The sequence below is a fragment of the Salvelinus fontinalis genome, chromosome 33 (assembly GCF_029448725.1).
Source record: "Salvelinus fontinalis isolate EN_2023a chromosome 33, ASM2944872v1, whole genome shotgun sequence".
NCBI lineage: Eukaryota > Metazoa > Chordata > Actinopteri > Salmoniformes > Salmonidae > Salvelinus > Salvelinus fontinalis.
The window spans coordinates 22,069,887-22,089,958 of record NC_074697.1 but is presented as its reverse complement, the minus strand read 5'-3'; the positions used below and the strand labels follow the sequence as shown (position 1 = coordinate 22,089,958).

The 20,072-nt window shown below is 43.6% G+C and overlaps 2 protein-coding genes across 5 annotated transcripts in view; both read right to left on the bottom strand.

The window, feature by feature from the left end:
• The window catches only part of LOC129831817 (eukaryotic translation initiation factor 4 gamma 1-like), a 70,904-nt gene extending 61,878 nt beyond the window's left edge, over window positions 1–9,026 (bottom strand). For 3 of the 4 annotated variants that reach the window (XM_055895291.1, XM_055895292.1, XM_055895293.1), the window contains exons 1-5: window positions 8,928–9,026; window positions 1,732–1,811; window positions 1,515–1,620; window positions 1,306–1,389; window positions 860–892 (exon numbers count right to left, since the gene is read on the bottom strand). In XM_055895291.1, the coding sequence (XP_055751266.1) occupies window positions 860–892; window positions 1,306–1,389; window positions 1,515–1,577 (180 nt within the window). In that variant the 5' untranslated portion in view covers window positions 1,578–1,620; window positions 1,732–1,811; window positions 8,928–9,026. The remainder of the gene's footprint in view (window positions 1–859; window positions 893–1,305; window positions 1,390–1,514; window positions 1,621–1,731; window positions 1,812–8,927) is intronic. The other variant, XM_055895294.1, reaches the window with a different exon arrangement.
• A 761-nt stretch (window positions 9,027–9,787) lies between these two features.
• On the bottom strand, window positions 9,788–19,917 carry LOC129831819 (26S proteasome non-ATPase regulatory subunit 2-like). Its single transcript, XM_055895295.1, has 20 exons — window positions 19,710–19,917; window positions 18,632–18,688; window positions 17,997–18,161; window positions 17,554–17,675; window positions 16,892–17,116; window positions 16,545–16,703; window positions 14,936–15,080; window positions 14,417–14,477; window positions 14,163–14,309; window positions 13,794–13,900; window positions 13,522–13,649; window positions 13,248–13,335; window positions 12,873–13,137; window positions 12,579–12,724; window positions 12,245–12,328; window positions 11,924–12,092; window positions 11,593–11,687; window positions 11,360–11,486; window positions 10,909–11,027; window positions 9,788–10,622 (listed from the first exon to the last, which is right to left on the bottom strand). Exons 1-20 carry the CDS (start codon window positions 19,812–19,814, stop codon window positions 10,440–10,442), a joined length of 2,697 nt encoding a protein of 898 aa, XP_055751270.1. The 5' UTR covers window positions 19,815–19,917; the 3' UTR covers window positions 9,788–10,439.
• Window positions 19,918–20,072: the final 155 nt, after the last annotated feature.

The following is a 20,072-nucleotide window of genomic DNA, read 5'->3' as shown; positions in this document are numbered from 1 at the left end:
GGGGCAGAATGACAGATTTTTACCTTGTCAGCTCGGGGATTCGATCAAGCATCCTTTAGGTTACTGGCCCAACTCTCTAACCACTAGGCTATCTGCCTCCCCTATTCACAATTTTCAATGAACAAATAAGGTTGTATATGTAAGATGGCTAAATAAAGAGCAAAGTAATTGATTATTATATGTGCCCTGGTCCTATAAGAGCTCTTTGTCACTTCCCATGAGCCGGGTTGTGACAAACTCCCTCACTCTTATGTTTAATAAATGTATTGTATAGTGTGTGTGGCAGGCTTACAATGATGGCAAAAAACAACATTTGAGAGTGTTCTGACCCTGGTGCTAGAAGGGGTACGCAGCTGGAGATGGAATGTTTGAAGAGGTACGGGACTATAAAAAGTTTGGGAACCACTGCCCTAGACCCATTCCAATTTGCATACCGCCCCAACAGATCCACAAATAACGCAATCTAAATTCTGGAAACTAACCGAAAAGCATGTCCAGTCAAATATATTTCCGTCAATGAATAGGCAAAAAAAGAATTACAATCTTCTCCTGGACAACTAACTGGCCAGAGCCAAATTTCATTTATTGTTGTTTCTGCCATTACCAGCTAATGGAAACCCTGGTGTGTGAACATGATAAGTTCCCAATGAATGCGGTCCTCAGAGACAAGACATCCCAGAATACTTTCTGAATAGGATTCTACAGCAGATTAAATCTCTTAGCCTCCCATATTAAACATGAGTAGGTTTTAGAACATTCAGTGCTCAGAAACAGTTCAGGAAGACAGGAAATGCAAGTGAAGAGAATTCCACACTGCCCATAATTCCAACCCAGCCCATCCAAATCAGACTGTTAGTACCTGTTGGTGTAAAGCACGGGGCACGGGGGCGAACTAGAAAAGGAGGGCAAGACAGGTCACGGGTCAGAGGTTAAAACCACATAGGACACCAGCTGGAGAGCAGTGGATACAACCTTCCTCCATAACCACACACAGATAGGAAGGCAGGGAGCAGGGATTAACAAGAGGATTCAGAACACAATACAAGTCTCATCTGAGATCTGACATAATGATTTTGCCTTCCAGAAGTAACGTTGACAGGTTGGAACGTACACACACTGGGCGCTAAAACCGTATGAGATGGAATCAACAGGAGAGCTTAGTTGTAGGAAAGAGTGAGAGTTGGCATGTAGCATAATCTACATTCCTACCAATGGATTAAGATAATGCACTACAGAGAAGCATCTGACAGCTGAAATAATAAGTAATGTCAAGAGGTGAAGCTGTGGGGTGACGAACATGTGTACCTGTCGGGGCTGTGGCGCTGGGTTCATTTGTGGAGGTGGGGTGGCAAAGACAACAGAGGGGGGCTGTCCAGGAGGGAAGGTGGGCTGTGAACGTGAGAGAAAAAGAGGAAATGAGGGGAGAGACCATGATCAACAATATGGTTACTGATTGGACAAACCACAAGACAAGATTGGAGCTTCAATCTAAACAGATAGTAGATTCCCCTTACTAGCTGGAGTCCGGGGGAGGGGGCAGGGTGGGGTCGCGTTAAAGACTGTGCTGCTTTATTCATTTCATGTGGTTCTGCATGGGTGCACTCGGACCTGCACAGAAATCTGAGAGGAGGAATAACAGAGTGGAGGAGGTAAAGAGAAAAATCAGTGATGAACTAGAAGAGAGCGAGAGACCAAGAGAATGGTGTTTAGGCTTTGTTGATCAGCACTCACACTTTGAACCGTGTTTAGTCCCAGGAACGGGAGCAAGGATGTGGTGTGCCAACGTGGTGGTCGTCTGTCCTCTGATCAACCTATCAGAGAGAGAGAGGGTGAAAGGTAAGATTGTCATCTCAGTTATGAGTCCCCTGTGTACCAATCCATTGGATACAATCCTATTCTCCAGGAGACCGGCATATTTTCGCAATCACAAAATATCACCTTTTTTATAAAGCAGATTTCCTGCAATTCTACACATCTCGCCATGGGGCTTGAGAGAACATTTTCAGTTTTAAAGCAGATTTCCAGCAATTCTACACATTTTGCCATGGCTTATGCCATCTGAGTGACTCAAAAATAACAAAATTGGCCCCATACCAATGGAGGCCCCAGTCAACAAAAAAAATATCCTCTCCATCCTTACTATGGTCCCGATGGCCCCTGGGTGAAAACCAACATTGTTTACTCCTAAAGTAACAGTAAATGCAGACTGCCCTGCCACACAAAGAGCAGTGGGGAAAAGCCCCAAATCATGCCGAGTCCATGTTTTTTTAAATGGAAATTACACTTCTGTCAGGTGAAAGAAGCCAAAACAGAAAAACTGACTGTTAGACAGAGGAGAAGAAAAGCACACTAGATAAACCCAGCACCTTTAAAAAAATATATATTGACTGTCGGAACAACAAACTTAGACATTTTCCACTGACGCTACCACACCCTCAGAACGGTGGGGGAGTGGGAAGGGAAATGGCAATGTCTCTAAAAAGGAGGTGCTGGTTGATTATGGTCAGAAACAGAGGGAGATTGTGTGGAGTTTACACTCCGGGGCTATAAAGGGCTCTCCACAGTCTATGCAAACGGAGGTCTGTTTACACCAAGTTCCAAAAATTTAGCCGCACAAATGTACATAGAACTACATAGTGATGCAAACAGACCTACCTTGGCTTTTGTTGCATAGACCCCTTTAGAGGGTCTCCCTGTGCTCACCCTGACAGCAAGACAGCCAATGAAAGACTGCTTCACCCTGTGGGGAGAGACCCATGTTTTCCAAAGGGGACCCTGGGACACACCCTATAGCAGAGACCTAAAGCTGTTCCCTCAGAAAGGGATGGATGGAGGCTACAGTTGAGTTCCCTGACGAGCGAACAGTGATGACCATATACAGTGCCTTCGGAAAGTATTCAGACCACTTGACTTTTTCCACACTTCGTTACGTTACAGCCTTACTCTAAAATTGATTAAACAGTTACATCTTTTAAAATCTATACACAATACCCCATAATGACAAAGAAAAAACAGGTTTGGCCCTTTTAATCATTTATTTTAAAAGATTTAAAAAATGAAATATCACATTTACATAAGTATTCAGACCCTTTACTCAGTACTTTGTTGAAGCACATTTGGCAGCAATTACAGCCTTGAGTCTTCTTCGGTATGTTGCTACAAGATACGCACACCTGTATTTGGGGCATTTCTCCCATTATTTTCTGCAGGTCCTCTTAAGCTTCGTCTTGGTTGGATGGGGAGCATTAGTGCACAGCTATTTTCAGGTATCTCCAGAGATGGTCAAGCTGGTTCAAGTCCGGGTTCCAGCTGGGCCACTCAAGGACATTCAGAGACTTTTCCTGAATCATGTCCAATCAATTGAATTTAAAACAGGTGGACTCACGTGCGCGAGTGGTGCAAAATAAATGTACACATGCATGTTATTCAATCATTGCGCAACAACTGCTTGCGAGTTAGAACTTGGTTCTATTTATGATGCTCAACGCGCTGCAAGTACTGCCTCTCAAATCTCCTCATTGGTTTTTAGGAGCATATACCCACGTGGGTGACTGAAAGATGAACTGAGGTCCACACTGCAGTTGGTTGTAGTAATGCAGCGTAAAGTTGGTTGCCAACCGCCATATAAAGTCCTTAGATTAAAAAGAAGCAGGAGAGATGACGAGAAACCATTTCAATTGACCGTTTTATCTGTGGATTAATTGTCGGCGTAGAGGACCTTGTGCATTTCAGGTAAAATAACAACCCAATGTTTATATCCCAGGACAAATTAGCTAGCAATAGGAAGCTAGCTAGCTACCTAAATTGCCATACATGTTTAATGCTTTTCAACCTGTCCCCAACTTAATATAATTGGTTCAGAGTTGGTTTTGATATTTCAACCTGCATGTCCTGATTGCGTCTGGTGTGGGGGGGGACAAAAATCAACATGGTGCAGAAATGTTTTGGTACCCTTCGACAGATCTGTACCTCAACACAATCCTGTCTCGCGCTCTACGGACAGTTCCTTTGACATCATGGATTGGTATTTGCTCTGACATGCACTGTCAGCTGTGGAACATTATATAGACAGGCGTGTGCCTTTCCAAATGATGTTAAATTCAATTGATTGGACACAGGTGGACTCCAATCAAAACATCTCAAAGATGATCAATGGAAACAGGATGCACCTGACCTCAATTTCATGTCTCAAAGCAAAGGGTCTGAATACTTATGTAAATAAGACATTTGTTTTTCTAAAAACCTGTTTTCGCATTGTTCTTATGGGGTATTGTGTGTAGATTGTTGAGAAATTGTTTTTATTTAATACATTTTACAATAAGGCTGTAACGTAACAAACTGTGGAAACAGTCAAGGGGTCTGAACAGAGACCGATGCATAAGCCCAACATGACACCATGACCTAGTGAGGGTTGCCCTAACAAAGCTGAAAAAGTGTTTGTTTGCTTGCGTGTAACTATGCACTAATAGTGGATAATTCTAGCTGTGCGTCTATGTGAACAGTAGCATCACGGTAAGTTCACAAAACGTTTTGTTATGTAATCTCAACCCCCAAGAGTGCTTCAGGCAGGCAATTACTAAACAGTGGCATTGACATGTCACATGCTTAACGATTCAAACACACTAGCTTGCAGGACCTTTGAAACGTCTGTTGCTATGAGATACCATGCTTTAGAGTTTTACAGTATCAGCCAGGTCAATAGGCCTATGGAAGTGCCACACAAAGAAATGTATGTCTGTGATGGAAAGGAAGGAAACAAGACATCACTCGCATCATTTTTCTATGTAAACCATAGCTTAATATATAACAAGCCTTACGGGGGACATCGGGGGCCAATTGGCTCTGGATTGTTGTGGTCTGTCTTGTCCTAAAATTCTTGCTACAATGACCTCATTCCTATCACTACTCATCAGCCAGATCCCACCCCTGAGAGCTGTGATAAAGAACAACTTTACATCTGTTGGGCAGAATTTAATGACAGTGTTCTCTGTACATTGGATTTGGATTATCAACAACATTCAGATCACAGGTGAGTGATCTCATTTTCTACATCAGGACTTCCTAACCCTTTTCACCCAGGACCAGACAGGTGTGTACCCCTAAGTGGCACAATGGTCTAAGGCACTGCATCTCAGTGCAAGAGGCATCACTACAGTCCAAATCCAGGCTGTATCACACCTGACAATTGGCCCAGCATCGTCCGGTTTTGGCTGTCATTGTAAATAATTATTTGTTCTTACTGATTTACCTAGTTAAATAATGGTTACATTACTAAATTACAATGGTGGCACACTTGGCAGGCTAAAGCAGTTATTGGTTACTGGTCATCACAATTCCACTAGTGTTATTTACAATGACGAATTCAACATGAAAGCCAAAGCTGTTCACCAAAAAAAGCATTTGGTAGAGGACTAATAATGGGGCACATCTGGGATCATGGCTCGCCTGCCTCAAGGCTCACGAGCTACTCTGAATCGGCATCCATTTTGAGCCGAGGTTCTCAGCCAAATTCACTTGTCCGTAAACGCCGTATATCGGCAATCGCTTCTCTAATGCTGATGTTACTACAACAGAAAGACAACTTGTCGGACATCCTTGCCAAACAAGACCAGACATTTGAGCGAATGCCAAATGAATTATTTCCTACGCTACATTATCCTCTTAGCATTAATGTACAAGCCACACACCGGTCATTTTTCATTCACGCACAACATACATAATTACAAATTCACAGGACAACAAAAAAAGCAGACCTGACGACGGTCACATAATAGACACAGTAATATTGCTAACTACATGCATGTAGGCTACGGATTGTGGATAACTTTCAAACCCTCAGTTCTGCCAAGTTCCGATAACGTGAGACGAAAAGGCGTGTAGGATGGCTACGCTGTGTGGAGCCATGTTGTTCAAACAGCTTTTTCGACCGTCACTAGTTACCACAGCGTTATAAACACCACCTATTTATACAATTTACACTAACCACAGTGCTAACCTCATGTCTAGCCTTAAATTAAGACCAAAAAGCTAATATGTGTTTTGCTTCTTTTTTTTTTACGATATAGCCAATTCTGACTTTGTGGCTGTGTTAACTAGCTAGTTGCAACCAGCTCTTTCCCAAGCCAACTTGAGTTACCACGTGGTTGGTTTTCAGGCTTTAGCGCGCGTAGTAAGTGTGGCACAGTGCACGTACACGCAGCAGCCGGCTTCTTGTTCTCCTCTATTCTCTTAACGGATTTAGATTCTCTAATTTGCAGTTTTTCTGCTTTGTTTGATTGTCAACGCTTACAGCAAACCCTAAAGTGCATATGATTACATGCAGGCTAGCAAGCAAGTAGTTGGGTAAACGTTCCACTCCGTTCTCTTATATCGAGGCGGATATATGTTCACGAAATTGAGCGTTCCTCAGCTAGCCTGTTGAGGATGGGGGCGCTGTTGAGACTATTTATGCTAATTGGGTAATTTTTGAAACGGCTTCCCACAAAATCCTTGATCGTACAATATGCATATTATTATTATTATTGGATAGAAAACAGTCTATAGTTTCTATAGGAGTTGAAATTTTGTCTCTAAGTGGAACAGAGCCCATTCTACAGCAATTTCCCTGACATGGAGTCAGATTTCAGAAATGTTGGCCACTGTTCTGAAGTCAGTTAAAAGGGCACTGTTATTGCTATGACTATACGGACACTTCTTACGTCTTCCCCTGGATGCCTTTACGTGATGACGATTCCAATGGGGTCGATTGCGCGTTCACAGGCCCTATAAATTAAAAAACCCTGTAGCTAGCAAGTCTTTTCTTGGTGCGTAACGCGCGTGGAGGACACTGACCCGCTCCTGTTCCAAGCGTTAGTTTAGCCTGTTATATTTCTCCGGTCATCTTTTCACTCGTTATAGGAGTTAAAAACATCATAAGGTAGTTAATTTAAAGCGTTTTATAGCAATTTATATCCGTTTAGTGCGATTTTGGGACATTTATTTTTGAAACGATGTGAATAGCTGGGCACGCTTTTCAGTTCATCCCGAACGCAGTTGGCATTTCCACATGGCAAGAGGACAGCTTTCCACCAAAAGACGATTACTCCCAAGAAAGGATCCTTTGCCCAAGATACTGATGGAAGAACAGCTCAAAGTAGGACATTTTTATTATGATAAATCGTGTTTCTGTCGAAACATTTTAGTGGCTTAGGACGCCATGTTTTTTGACGTAGCTTCGCTTGGCGCAAACTGTATTGAAAAGTAAGGATAAATTAAAAAATGTAATTCCGCAATTGTATTAAGAATTAAATTGTCTATCAATCCCTGTCCACCCTATATTTTTTAGTCACGTTTATGAGTATTTATGTATAAGAGTAGATCACTGTCTAAGTGGCGCAAGGACATTTTCTGACCAGCTGAGCTACATTTCACATTGTCTAACCATGATTTTGGTGGCTAAATATAAACATTTTCGATCAAACTCTATATGGATTGTGTAATATGATGTTACAGGAGTGTCATCTGAAGAATTCTGAGAAGGTTAGTGAAAAAATTAATATATTTTTGGCGATGTTGACGTTATCGCTCACTTTGGCTAGAATCAATGCTGGGCTGCTATGTGCTATGTGCTATGCTAATATAACGATTTATTGTGTTTTCGCTGTAAGACACTTAGAAAATCTGAAATATTGTCTGTATTCACAGGATCTGTGTCTTTCGATTCGTGTATGCTGTGTATTTTTACGAAATGTTTGATGATTAGTAAGTAGGTAAACACGTTGCTCAATGTAGTTTTTCTAGTCCATTTGTGACGGTGGGTGCAATTGTAACCTATGCCATCTACCTGAAATATGCACTTTTTTCTAACAAAACCTATCCCATACCATAAATATGTTATCAGACTGTCATCTGATGAGTTTTTTTGTTGGTTAGGGGCTATAAATATCTTAGTTTAGCCGAATTGGTGATGGCTACTGGTGTTGGTGGACAAATAAAAGATGGTGGATTATGCTAATGTGTTTTTAGGTAATAGATGTACATCTTTACATATTGTGTCTTCCCTGTAAAACATTTTAAAAATCGGACATGTTGACTGGATTCACAAGATCTGTGTCTTTCATTAGCTGTATTGGACTTTAATGTGTGAAAGTTAAATATTTAAAAAAATATATTTTTTTTGAATTTCGCGGCACTGGTTTCAGTGGGAGGGGGGGGGGGGGGGGCGCTAGCGGCACGCTGATCCTAGACAGGCTAGCAAGTGGTCTCCAAAATACCGAAAAGATTAAGAATGAAAAGATGGAAACTAACGTCTGCAACTACTACCAGTAAACTGATCAGCATCAGTGCCATTTCAACCGCAGGGTAGCATCCTCGTCATGCTGTGTCATCCTCTGAACATGACGCATGGGATCCAAGGAACGAACTTGCCAATGTGGATCCTACCACACTGGCCATACATAAGCAGTATGTATTCTCAGTTAACTGAGATTCCACAATATCACATCCCTCTGTCAAATTACACACGCCACAAATGTGGGCTATATGCCGCGTTCAAAACAACTGTGAACTAAAAAAAGAGTCCCAACTGAGAACCATTTGGAACAGTCATCCAGTCGGACACTTTCTAGGACTAAGACTTTCCGACCAACTAGATAACACTGGTTACAACACAGCCATGCGGACTGGGAAGGCGACAAAATGCTGCAACCTTAACCAGCACCAGCTAACTACAGGTACGTCAACTATAACGTTAATTCTTTAACGATTGGGTTCAATGTCCATTCCTCAAGAATAAAGTAACATATAACATAACATTTGTTACCAAAAACAACCAACCCACAAACCGAGAAAAGCATAGGACAGTTTCTCATAACGTTAACAAATCCAACTGAAGTTAGTTTGCTACCTCAAATCAATACCAAGCCAGCGGCTGCATATAGAATTCTTACCATACATTTGCTCAATGTTGAAGGATATTGGCTAACTAATAAAGTGATTCAAAATGTCGAAACCTTCTGCCTTCGTCAATACTATTTCGTAAGCTAACGTTTATCACCTCTTAGGACTTAGGAAGGGGGTGTCCTATCCCTTTTTGGGGTGGGGGTTGGTCGGGCTAGCAGAGGAAAAATCAGTCTGGAAAAGGAGCGACAACTCTATCCCCCAGATCGATCTACTGGGCTTAAAGTCCATTTAAAAGCGCGGATGAATGCTGATTGTCAATTGGTTTCTCACAGTTCTGAACTAGCAAAGAATATAGTTGGAAACCCTAACATTTACCTTTCTCTCCTTCAGTCCGCAGTCGGACGGTCCCGGAAGCCGGTAGTCAAATTCCGGTTTAATCAGTCATGTGACAGGGACGCCGGTGTGATTTTAGCTACACGTTTTAGTTAACGATGAACTGTTGAACCACAAACTAATGTGCAGTACAGTATTCGTTTAATATTAAACGTATTCATTTACACACAAAACAAACTGGTGGGTTGATTTTGCTTGTATGGGCGTAGCCAGAGTCTTGACTGCAGTTTGAACAGTTTATCATGATGTGTCAAATGTATGTGTTTAATATGCATTCTTTCATTACATGTGTATTTCAAATGTTCAATAAAATGTGTCCATTGTCTGCAACATCCAGCAAAAATTCATACCTTTGCTGCAGTGAGGGTTCATGACCAGTGTCACCTCAGTTCCTCCTTGCCCCTGCTCAGTTTCATAATTAGTCATCCATATCTGCAGGCTGTCATAAAAAATGACTGATCTTTCAGAAACTTGTCCCTCATATGACAAACAGACCTGGTGATAGACAACTCCACCAAGTGGATCTGAAACTTTTATTTGAACCTTTTTTACAGTATTTTAACAAAATAAAAAAAACTGAACAATGATGAAGACACATTTTCCATGCTCTAATTACAAAAAGAGGATATCATGGGTGGGGAAAGAGAAACTGGTTGTAGTATTGATGCAGACTGAGCTTATGTTGTTCATCAGCCCAATTCTGATATTTTTTCGCTAAATCAGATCTGAAAATATCTGATGTGATTGGTCTAAACGACCAATTAGTGGGGGAAAATATCACAAACCGGGAGAGGCTGAACACTTCCTTCCTGATTGGTGACCCTAGATCAGTTATATTGTGGAGCCTGAAAGAGATGATGTAATACATATGTGGAACTGATCCTAGATCAAAGAGGAAACTAATTTAAACAGTGAATGAGGTCCCAGTTTCCACTCCCTGCTCCAGTCAGTTTGGCCACCCAGAAACACAACCAAATTTTCACAGGATGGAGAGAAGCTGTTGACAAGAGAAAGAAAGAGGGGTAGGCCTTCCTGGCTCTTTTCAGACATGGAATAAATTACTAAAACATGAGGTGTAAAAGAGCCAGGGAGGGCTACCCCTACTACCAATGAGGGACCACTAAGGAGAGTAGGGTGGGTACCAGGGGAGGACAGTAGGGGGTAATCTAGGCATCGTAGTTGGGGTTCTTGCGGAGGATGACAAAGCCCTCCAGGATGGGGGTGACGGGGAGATACTCCTCTGTGGCCAGCTCTGCCCTCTCTCCATGGGCCAGGAGCACCGGTGTGGTATGGGTCTGGAAACCTGTGATGGCTTTGGGCTTCCCGGCCTGACCAACCACGTCCACCGCCTATGGACCAATTACATACATGAACCATGAGGTCGAATCCACTCTGCCATCATCTTATAGCATTTCATCTTGAGTGAAAAGCACTTGCACATCTAGACGTTACTTCGCATTGGAGATGTTCAACCATTGTTAAAATGAAAATCTCCAGTACATTTCACTTGCAAAGCATCACATCGTGCTGACGTTCTGGCCTTCATCACACCATCTAGGCTACATCCTCAACTAGCATTGTATTTTGAATATGAAGTTAATCCTCCAGGATCTTATTAAGAGCAGCAGTCCTTACCTGTCCCACCCTGACGGACACGGGCAGCGGCCTCAGCTCCTCATCGAATGTGACCAGCATACGGGGCTGCATGGCAGCCACCAGTCCATAGAGAACGTAGTGAGACTTTCCCAGGATTACTGCAGCACACACAGGAAACAGACAAATATTTAGACCTAGGTCAAGGCATTTAGAAGACTTACTACCCGACATAAAAGGGTCTTCCCGACATAAAAGGAAGATAGTGGAACTAGCTGGGCAAGGGCCAATGCCATTCAGGAGTTGAACAATTGCTAATTGTTTTTTTTAAAGTGGAATTTTCCATCCATACATTGAAATTCAGGTCACTTCCTAAAATTACTCAACAGAAATGGACTTCACCCCAATCCTAAACAAACAGATGTGGAAAAAGAGAGGGGAGGATGAAGCAAATAAAATGAGTGGTGAAGAGTAAATGAGGAAAAGGGCTTACTGTTCTTGACATCGAGGAAGGAGACGAGGACAGTGAGTAGTCCTGCCACAGCCACCTGACTCATTAGCTGCCTGTCACTGTGGTACGGACACAGTGTCAATGTCCCTTTACCCAGGTGAGTCAGACCCTGTGGACATGGCACAGAGCAAGGGTTAGGAGACACAGAGACACATACTCTCCCCCTCTAACACGTAGGTTAGAGTGCCAGAGCGGCACCTCTTTTTGCTACCCACCTGTGCAAGTCGGACCATAAAGAGGTTGTTGGGGTCTTTGGCATGGTACTGAGCCAGCTGCCTCAGCATGGCAGCCAGGCGGGCATTGTTTGTTCCTGCAGAGAGAGAGAGCGATGGAGCCGTGAGTCGTCATGGAAACCAATCACAGCTTGAGACGCAGTCAATGGAGAAGGTCTCCTACGTTGATGTTATCTGGCACAGTGAATTCACAGTTATACAGTATTTTTCTTATTCAAGGACAAGGAATAATTGTAATAACTTAGTGAGGCAAATCAAAATAACTTTGAACGTCTCAATATAATAAGGAAGACACTGATTGGGGTCCACTCACCGCTGCCCACCATGCCCATGGCAAAGATGGAGTTGTGGGAGACCTCTGGGTCAGCATCGTGGGAGAACTTGCTGAGTGTGTCCAGGATGTTGAGGCGAGGATTCGACACGGAGATCAGGGCCAAGGCCAGAGGTACCGCACGCCTTAGAGTAGGCTCTCCATACCGCAACTAGGAGAGAAGGCAAGACAATGGAGATGGAGAAAAACAGTTAGATGTAGGATGGTTGGATTGAGCCAAAGAGACAGGGGCTAAATCAACCCAACATGTCCTGAAAATGTGTTGAAGCCAAATGGAGTGAATAGGACAGAGGTTATACTGACCAGGTGTCCAAATGCCCGTAGTGCCATCTCTGAGCCAATCTCTTCTCCCATAGCAATGAGTGCAATACCCAGGACAGCCACACCCTGGGAGGGGGAAGCAGAGAGCAGATTAGTTCAATATCAAATCTTAATTCAAACCCCTCATTAGATTGTATTTTACATTTGTCGTCATTTGGTAGGCACTCTTATCCAGAGTGACTTACAGGAGCAATTAGGGTTAAGTGCCTTGCTCAAGGCCACCAGATTTTTCACCTAGTTGGCTAGGGGATTCAAACCAGCGCTCTTAAAACACTAGGCTACCTGACACCCCTTTATTAACAAAAGCCTGGCATACCTGGTGGGAGCCCATGTCAGCTGCACTCTCTTTCTTGTCTTTGTCCTTCTTATCCTTCTTGTCTTTTTCCTCCTCCTTCTCTTTGGCTTCATAGTGCTCACTGCAGATGTGGAGCAGCTGCTGCACCTTCAGTACATTACCAGAACCTAGCATGGAGAGAAACCGAGAGAGATAAATATAGGAAAGCCATCATTTGTAAATCTCAATGAGATCACCTGTATAAATAAATATGTAAATCAAATAAAAAACAAAGAATTGGAGACAAAATGATAACTCTGTAGCTATGAGAATGACCTGCATAGGCACAGACGTCCACCAGCGTGTTGGCGAAGCTGCGGAAGGGCTCAGGCACCACCTGCAGCGCTGCCAGGGTGGTCTCAATGGCCTCCCCTTTACCCAGGTGGTTGAGGCCCAGACCCAGGGGCAGCCAGCGGGCATATGTGTCTTTCAGCTCCAGCTCACTCTTCTCCATGATGGACTGGACGATGGTGGAGGTGACGTCACCGTTGCACGAGCCCACCGCGATCATACCGCACGCCAGCGCCGTCACACCTGCCACCTGAGAGTGTGTGACAAGACACATAACATGGGACAGTGAGCTGGGTTTAATGAGTGTGGATGTGTAATAGACTTAAACCCTGACAAACTGTGGAACTACACACACAGTACCTCCATGCTGGACTTGGAGTCTACCATGACGGGCAGCAGCAGAGAGAGGACGTCCTCACGGTTCGAGCCAGCATATGCCAGGCCCAGGCTGGGGATAGAGGAGAAAGGTCAGGGTCAAACCCCACCTGAAAACAAGTACTTTAGCACAGTGTAATCTCTGCCTGTGAAATGGACTAAACAAACCTCAATACAAATCTTTAATGTACAAGAGGTGTCAGGCAGTAGGGGCTAGGGGTTGACTTGGGACTAAACACGCATTTCCTTCTCTCCTTACCCGAAGATGGCTCCTATCCGCATGATGTTGCTGTTGTGGAGGACGTAGTCTGACAGCAGGGCCAGGGCCGGGTCACACTCGTTCCTCACCCCAGAGTTTACTATGCCACAAGCCAGGAGGGCGCCCGACTACAGGGAGAGAGAAAGAGAAAGAGAGGGGGGGGACATATCTACATGAACAGGATGTTTAGGGCTTTTCTGGATGCTGTGAAGGTTGTAGTGAGGAGGTTTTAATGCAGTGTGTTTGGTAAGAGGCTGAGTGTGTGTGCTGACCTTAATGTAGTCTTCTGAGGAGTAGAGGTACTTGTCTATCTGTGTCAGACCACCATCCACATCCCACAGCAGGATCATCCCCAGAGAGGCTGCAGCACTCAGCATACCTGGAGATAAACACAGAATTCGCAACATTTACGCAACAGCAATATATTATTTTTGTTACTATGCTTGAAATGAAGGATTAGCAATGAAGGCGATACATTAAGTTACTGCTAAGCATCCTAGATTCATGAGACTGGTACTCACTGTCGAACCACCAAACATGAACCAATTTTCAGTCAAACCCCCACAAATGTGAACCACGAGGCCCATTTGAAGACGGGGATGTGAGGCTGTGTGTGTGTGTGTGTGTGGGGGTTCTCTCACCATGGTCTTTGTTCTTGTACAGCCATTTGTTGCCGTCGTCTGTGAGCAGCTTGTCCTGTCCGAACCCTGCGTTGACGAAGCCGTTGACAAACGAGGAGGCCAGGTTCATACGAGCAGAGTCCACCTGGGAACCACTTCCTCCAAACCCTGACAGACAGACAATGGCGTGATGAAAAGGAGGATGAGGATAGAGGAGTGTGATAGAACACGACCAGGACATTAGTGAGCTGCTGTAGTAAAGGTGCTGAACTCACTGTTGTTCTCCAGGTGGGTTTTGTAGATGTCATCTGGGACTTTGGGTTCCATGATGTCCAACTGTAAAGAAAGGGAACAGTACGTTACTGGCTGCCTGGTGCTGAGTCATAGCCACTAACAGGCTTAAATGTCTTTCACTAATTGGTTTATTCACTATACCAGCCATTCATTTTCCTCCAGCCTCATTTGTTCTCTCACTCTATGCACCATTATTCTCCCACCCTGACCCCTACCCCACATTTTAACTCTCCTCTTAGTACCTTCTTCAAGCCTCCTCCATTTCCCCCTCTCAACAATATCAAATAGAGCACGGTCCTCTGACTCACCTCTACAGGTCATATTCCCCTCTCCTTAGCCCTACTCTAAAAACCTCTTCTCTAACATACACTCAGCCCCCACTGTCAGTCACACTCCATCCACTGACTTCAACAGTGACCCACTCCTCAGTCCTGCTCTAAACACTCACTCTTCCAACCCCCTCCCCTCTCTCTAGTAGTCGACCCATCTTCCCTCCTCACCTCTCGGGCCAGGGCCAGGAAGTTGCTGTTGAGCTGGACATTGGACATGATCTCCGTCAGGTCCTCGTAGTCCTCCACGTCCTCGTTGAGCTCCAAGAACATGCCGTGTCGGCCCAGCATGAAGGCCATCTCCTTCTGGATCACACTACAGGAAAACACCCACTAAACCATCAACTCCTCATGCACATCATTAACTATGGAAAACACTGCTGAATGCATTCCCAATGACTGTCAGTAGAAAATGTGAATAATGATTAGAAAGAAAATACTGGTTTACCACTATAGGTTGTACAGGGAACTGCTAAAATAAAGGAAACACCAACATAAAGTTCTCTAATTGGGAGTTGGGCCACCATGAGCTGCCAGAACAGCTTCAATACGCCTTGGCCTAGATTTTACAAACAAGTGTCTGGAACTCTATAGAAGGGATGCGACACCATTCTTCAACAACAACAAAATCCAGAATTTGGGCTTTTGTTGATGGCGGTGGAAAACGCCATCTCAGGCGCTTCTCTAGAATCTCAAATAAAATGTTCAATTGGTTGAGATCTGGTGACTGAGACAAACACCCCTTTAAACACCGTATACTCCTTTGAGACCCCTCTATCAAAGTCACAGCTCTCTTCTAGCCATGGTAGCCAAAACAATAGGCAACTATAATTATGTATGATGAGATGTTTTATTTACTTAATTAACTTTGGAACCACACCTGTGTGGAAGCACCTGCTTTCAATATATACTGAACAAAATTATAAAACGCAACATGTAAAGTGTTGGTCCCATGTTTCATGAGCTGAAATAAAAGATCGCAGAAGTGTTCCATGTGCACAAAAAGCTTATTTCTCAACTTTTGTACAGAATTGTCTTTATTTCCCTGTTAGTGAGCATTTCTCCTTTGCCAAGATAATCCATTCACTTGACAGGTGTGGCATATCAGGAAGCTGATTAAACAGCATGATCATTACACAGATGCAGCTTGTGCTAAAAGGACATTAAAATGTGCAGTCCTCACAACACAATGCCACAAGATGTCTCAAATTTTGAGAGACGTTCAATTGGCATGCTAACTGCAGGAATGTTCACCAGAGTTGTTGCCAGAGAATTTACCATTTTACTATTAGCCACCTCCAACGTTGTTTTAGAGAATTTGTCAGTACGTCCAACCGGCCTCACAAACGCAGACCATATATAACCACGCCAGCCCAGGACCTCCACAACCAGCTTCTGAGACCAGCCACTCCGACAGCTGATGAAACTGAGGAGTATTTCTGTCTGTAATAAAGCCCTTTTGTGGAGAACAACTCATTCTGATTTGCTGGGCCTATGCCCTCCCAGGCCTACCCATGGCTTCGCCCCTGTCCGGTCATGTGAAATAGATTAGGGCCCAATTTATTTATTTCAATTGACTGACTGACTTCCTTAAATGAACTCAGTAAAAATGATGAAATTGTATTGAATTTATATTTTTGTTCCGTATACTTTGTATCCCTCATTTACTCAAGTGTTTCTTTCATTTTGGCAGTAACCTGTAGGTAGCACTTCTTGCGAAAGTGTTGCTGTGAGATAATTAAGTGTGAGAGTGCAGTGAGTGTGTTGTGTCAGTCCGTACATGTCTTTGCAGGAGGTGAAGATGTTCTCCACCAGTTCCACGTCGTTGAGCATCAGGGCCAGCCTCAGGGCCTCTGGGTAACGGTTAAACTTCCTGAAGATGTTAAGGGAACACTTCAACAGGGCAGAGTTCTCTGGCTCAGGGACGTAGCTCACACAGCTGGCACAGAGAGAGAGAGGATGACAGAGGGTTTAGGTATTACTGATGAGAGGAACATCCTTTAGTCTCTTCAGGCTGCTGTTGGCACACTACAGGTATGTTGAGGCAGACTGTGGTCATGTGTTTGAACATGTGTGTGAAGGTATATATGTTTGCCTCACATGGTAAGGTGTGTGTTGTCCACTCACCTGGTGAGGTAGAGGCAGACCTTGGCATATGCATTATCATCTATGTAGAGCTCTAGCATCTCCAGCTTCTCGACCTCCATCAGCAGGTCACAGGCCTCGTGCTCAGCGTTGTGGGCCATGTTGTAGGGCACAATCTCCTTCACCAGCTTCAGCAGAGTCTCCTGCTGCGTCTTATCACTCTCCTCAACCTCCTGCCACTCCTTGGCCACCTCGCCCGCCAGGTGCCTACACACAGACACACCAGAGTTTAGGGTAGAAGACTAGGGCCGGGACGATACTCGTAAGTATCGCTGAAAGAAAATAAAAGATTGAACGTCTTCAGGAAAACAGCCCAAATGTTGGAAACAAACATCCTTATGTTGTCATCCAGAGTCACATGTATTTATTTTCCAAGCTATAGCACACAATATTTTACACACAGCAGATCGGTCTGCGTTGAATTTTAATTTTTGCCATGGAAAAAAAATAGAAATACTGGTATTGTCACAGCCCTAGGTCAGACCACAGAAACTGCCTACTGCTGCCAGGCATGGAATGAATGAGGCAAATTATCTACTTAGTCTTCCATTGGTATCAATGCATGACAAAGTGAAAATTCTACTTAAGTAGAAGGTAGGATTCACCCATGTGTTAGCCGTTTCAAATGGCATCCCGTATCCTACCTGACATATTCATGTCCCCAGGACGCCAGCTCCTCCTGGGAGCCCAGCAGACGGTACTTCAGACACTCCCGCTCCCCACTCATTGTCATGGCCAAGACCGACACCACGTCTGCACAGAAACTCTGCAAAAACAAAAAGACATGAGTTAGCTAGACATATCCATAATTACAGTTATGATCGGTCCTTCTGAACATGAATCCCTAGTTCCATCCAGAATTACAATGTCCAATATACTAGGTTTCTATCCTTGTTTTTCTTTTCTGTATCTCCAGTAACATTGTAAAATACATCCATCCAAATTTTTTGCACAGTGATTATAAAGAAAAAGCAGACAGGGAAAAGAAGCAATACAGTGGATGAGACCGTCTTGCCATCCCTCCATCCTGTTTCCCCACTGTGAACAGTTAGCCATTTAGCAAGGACATAGCCATCGGTGTTCCCACCTTGTTCTCGCCAGGCACCATGCCCTCGTAGATCTCTTTGAGCTTGCCGTAATGTGGCCGCAGGAACTTCAGGGGCTTGGGCACAGAGGTCATGGAGGTGGTGGAGGAGCGGATCTGCCTGCGCAGCTCCTCTAGAGCAGGCCGGTACAAAGACGTGTCTGTCTCCTGTGGGTGGGTGAAAGAGAAAGGGGGCAGGGGGGTGTACATTGCATAAGTACAATGAAAGTTGTTTCATATGCATAGCTACCAAAGTTCATGCAGTGTATGTAAATGACTGACTTTCCACTAACACCTTATGTACAGTATAATACATAAGAATTGAAAAAGCTATACTGCCCTACCAAGCAAAAATGCAGAAAAATAGCTTTTATTTACCTTGCTTTCACAGTAACTTTATGCAGTTACTGCTAACATGTTCCCATTTTCTCCAAAACACAATAGAGGCAGGATACTTGTCCACATGATTAAGCATGTATTTAATGTAGCAAAAATGACATTGCTCATTTGGTAGAAAATGAGTTAGTTACTGCCTTTTTGCTTGGTAGAGCAGTATAGTCCCAGTGTCTAAAGCAAACCAGACTTTAGGTTTAGTAGTTATTGTGGTACTCGGCAGTTCTTGTGGTAGTGGTACTCACACCAAGTCTCTCCACCATCATCTCCAGCTCTTCTTGCAGCTGTTTGTCCTCATCAGACTGGAGAGAGAAAAGAGGAACTGATATTACAGTATGACAGATTCAATATGCGATGTTGGGCAATTGAATAACCGAACCCTGCACAGTAAACAGTAAAAAAAAAACAGGTTACTATTGCAATAAAAGGCTGTGCAATTTGCTAACAGCTAGATATTGGGAGCATTTTGTCGTACACCGGTCCTATACGAGTGTCGACTGATGGTAGGGTTGCCATGATAACTATGTATGTAACCTTGCCATTGTTATGGTGTTTAAAATGGGCTATTGTTAATGTACTCGCTAATAAGTTATACAACTCCCATGTAAATAGCTAGCTAACTAAACAAAACACGTAAAAACTATAGCCACCTCACAATCAAAGATCACTGATCATGGCAAATCTAGCTACGCTGTCTCAACGAGACAATCTGAACCGCAGGCAGGTAACTGCAGTTCCAAAGTCACTACTAGCTAGCTAGCTAACGGTACGGTCTCTAACAAAGATCTGTATAACTAATCTGTGACTGTACTGTGGTAGCTAACTGTTTGATAGTTAGCTAACAACATTAGCGAACAGAGAGCAAACGTTAGCTATTTGGATTATGGTTGTTTACATTGCAACACTAACATTAATATGCTAGTTAACGTTACATTATTGTAACTTGGCTAGCTAGATACTTAGCAAAATTGTTGTTTACATTTCGGTAGTTACTTTCTGGTCTGTCATTAGCAATTGTTAGTTAACGTTAGCTAGCACAGCCAGCTCCTACTGTTACCCTAGGCTAGCAAGCTAACGTCAACATTAGGTATGCTAACGTTAGGTAGTTTTATAGCTCGCTTTCAGTCGGACATAATAATCGTAATTGTTGACATCTCGTACTTAGCCAGCCATGTCATACTTTTCCATTAAAGGTGACTCAAACAGTTCGTTATTCCTTTGAATGACAACGCTTTCGGCCTGTTCAAACATGCAGTGAGTGACTCAGGCAAAAACGCTACTCTGCTTCCCTTGTTCAAGATGTTGAGAAGTGTCCCAACTCACCAGTTCTTGCTCATCTTTTTTATCCTTGTCCTTCCCTGTGGGCTTAGTCTCCTTTTCCTCTGTCTTTTCGGACTGCTTTTTATCTTTATTTTTTGCCTCCTCCATGGTTGCACTTTTACGGAATTCGGCTACGGATACACTGAACAACCGGAGACCGGGTACACTGCTTCCTCTCTCCAAGAACCGTTGTGTTCTACTGCCACCTGCTATGCAGGAATAATATTGCACCGATCCCTAATCTAACCCCAAAACGACATATGGCAGCACTTAGACTATCCAATGTTGACACACACACGAAGAAGAAAAAGCTTTCGCGTGATTTTTAAAATGTATTTAACTAGGCAAGTCAGTTAATAACACATT